This window comes from Bidens hawaiensis, unplaced genomic scaffold, assembly GCF_021521415.1.
Source record: "Bidens hawaiensis isolate Kalapana, Puna unplaced genomic scaffold, B.hawaiensis_p1.1 tig00051476_1, whole genome shotgun sequence".
Taxonomy (NCBI): Eukaryota; Viridiplantae; Streptophyta; class Magnoliopsida; order Asterales; family Asteraceae; genus Bidens; species Bidens hawaiensis.
The window spans coordinates 1-2,274 of record NW_027499239.1 but is presented as its reverse complement, the minus strand read 5'-3'; the positions used below and the strand labels follow the sequence as shown (position 1 = coordinate 2,274).

The following is a 2,274-nucleotide window of genomic DNA, read 5'->3' as shown; positions in this document are numbered from 1 at the left end:
CGACCGATCGTCACCTAACGGTACCGGTGTTCACATTTCATAGTTTCGTTTTTGTTATTTTCAGTTATATTAGTACTAAACAGATACAATCGGTACATTTGGGTTTATACTTTCACTCAGTTTTGTTTTCAGTATATGTTAGTACGATACGATCCCATCCTAGTGACTACGACTTGGTAGGTTGTAAAAAAATGGATAAAATGAGTTACGGGGCCGGCATGTTTAATAAAAAATGTGAAACATATCAACTTAAACTAAAACAAGATTTTTTTTAATTAAACATTTTAATCCGAGCACAACTCATTTATTAAAATACATATATGCCAACCTAAGATTTGATTGTTTTTTATATCATGTTAGTGTCATATAGGAAATTGCGACACCTAAATACATGTGCGGCTAAATAGACACCACTTATGATTGGTATTCTTCTCATTATCAATAAAGGGCTAAATGCCAACGGCTAAATAGACACTACTCATGATTGGTATTCTTCTCATTATCAATAAAGGGCTAAATGCCAACGGCTAAATCTACACTACTCATGATTGGTATCCTTCTCCTTATCATTAAAGGCTAACCAACATCCGTAACACTAAAAGGAGCCATGACAGAATAAAAAATCACAACACATCTAAATACACATCACCAACCCTAAGGCATGACTCATTCAATTCATATTAGGGATCCCAGTATTATTAATATATAAATAGACCTTAATTTCTAATCTCTAAATACACAAAACTCTCCTCACACTTTGATCTTTGTCATTGAAAGGAAATCATAAATAAATAGTAACTAACTTAACAAAATTTAAGTCTTTCACTATTAAATGAAAAGAAGGGAACAATCGTCATTCATGAAGTCACGAAAATATAAATGAGGAAATATTTCAACTGTTCATTAAATTTGTCCAAAAAGCTTAAAAAGACGCATGATCATGTGAGCACGCGTCTCATTTTACGTGTTGCACTCTCATTCAATTGTCATATCAATAATATTATTAATTTTTCAAGCTGTAAGACAAAAACACCATATCTAAGAATAAGATGAAAATTTAGGATTGCATGTTTAACGAGCTTCGTTTTAAAATATACATGACTGATTAACTGACTAAGTCACCATTCAATAATTTACTTAAAACAAGTTTATCCATTAATTAATTATGTTCAAGAAAATAACAACTTCCCATCAACGTTAATGTCATCTTCCAATAAAGAAAAAGTCAAAAGAATTTAGAACAACCAAGGAGCTTACTTGTTCATACATTATCACAAAGGTAGGTGATTGGCATACAACAAACTTATATAGCACATGTCGTAGGTTGTCTATATATGTCCAATAACTTTTGTTGTATACAAATCATCTTCCTATCAAAAATACACATATTGACCATATTAAAAGTTATAAAAAAAGTTAATTGAATTTTACTAATCCAAATTTTCACCTATTCGTCATGATTTATTCTAACTTAGGAAAAGTTTTATAACTTTGAACGTATTTTTCACGTCATCAAAAAGCTAACGGAGTTACTTTTCAGGTAGTATGTGATTGTTGGAGGAAAATACGTTCAAAGTTGGGATTTTTTTTAAACATTTCCTAAATTGGGATTAATCCAGGCCAGTAGGTGAAAATTGAGATATTTAAAATCAAATAACCCTATAAAAGACCAACTCACCTTCCTAATTTCAGTGATTATTAATCAAAGGACTCGATTCATTAACCGGTGCATGCCCGATGAACAAGCCAACATGACCCATGAGCTTATCTTTCCTTGAAAATGTCGTGCCACATGAACATCGCCATTTTACATCCCCACAGTGCTTCTCGTGTGTTCGTAAATCCGAAAGTACAGAAAACTGCTTTTGATGACACCTTTTGCACGAGTACATCTTTGGGCAATGACTTCTTTTGTAGTGATTCTTCATGCAAATCATGGACTTCAACGGTTGAAATTTTGCGTGCTTACGATTCCATCTACACCCTTCTTGTGGGCAAGAGTACTTTTTAGCTACTTTTGTTGTCATAGAACCATTTGATGTAACGGGGTTGGCTAGAGCTGCGGTGGACTTGTACTCGTCCCCATGTGCCCTCATGTGCATCCTTAGATTCGCATCTCGTTTGAACCCTTTACCACATACTTGACAATAGTGTGTGTACTTCGCAAGCAAATCGGCCACATCCATTTCTATGATGTCATAACTTTTTGGAGACAATCTTTGTCCTGACCCTGACCCTGACTCTGGCTCTATTCCTATTCCCATGTGTCTATCT

At 34.0% G+C, this 2,274-nt stretch overlaps 1 protein-coding gene across 1 annotated transcript; it reads right to left on the bottom strand.

Moving 5' to 3' along the window:
* Positions 1-1,590: 1,590 nt before the first annotated feature.
* Positions 1,591-2,264, bottom strand: LOC143599095 (protein SENSITIVE TO PROTON RHIZOTOXICITY 2-like). Its single transcript, XM_077077140.1, has one exon. The coding sequence runs from the start codon at positions 2,262-2,264 to the stop codon at positions 1,689-1,691; it is 576 nt and encodes a 191-aa protein (XP_076933255.1). The 3' UTR covers positions 1,591-1,688.
* Positions 2,265-2,274: the final 10 nt, after the last annotated feature.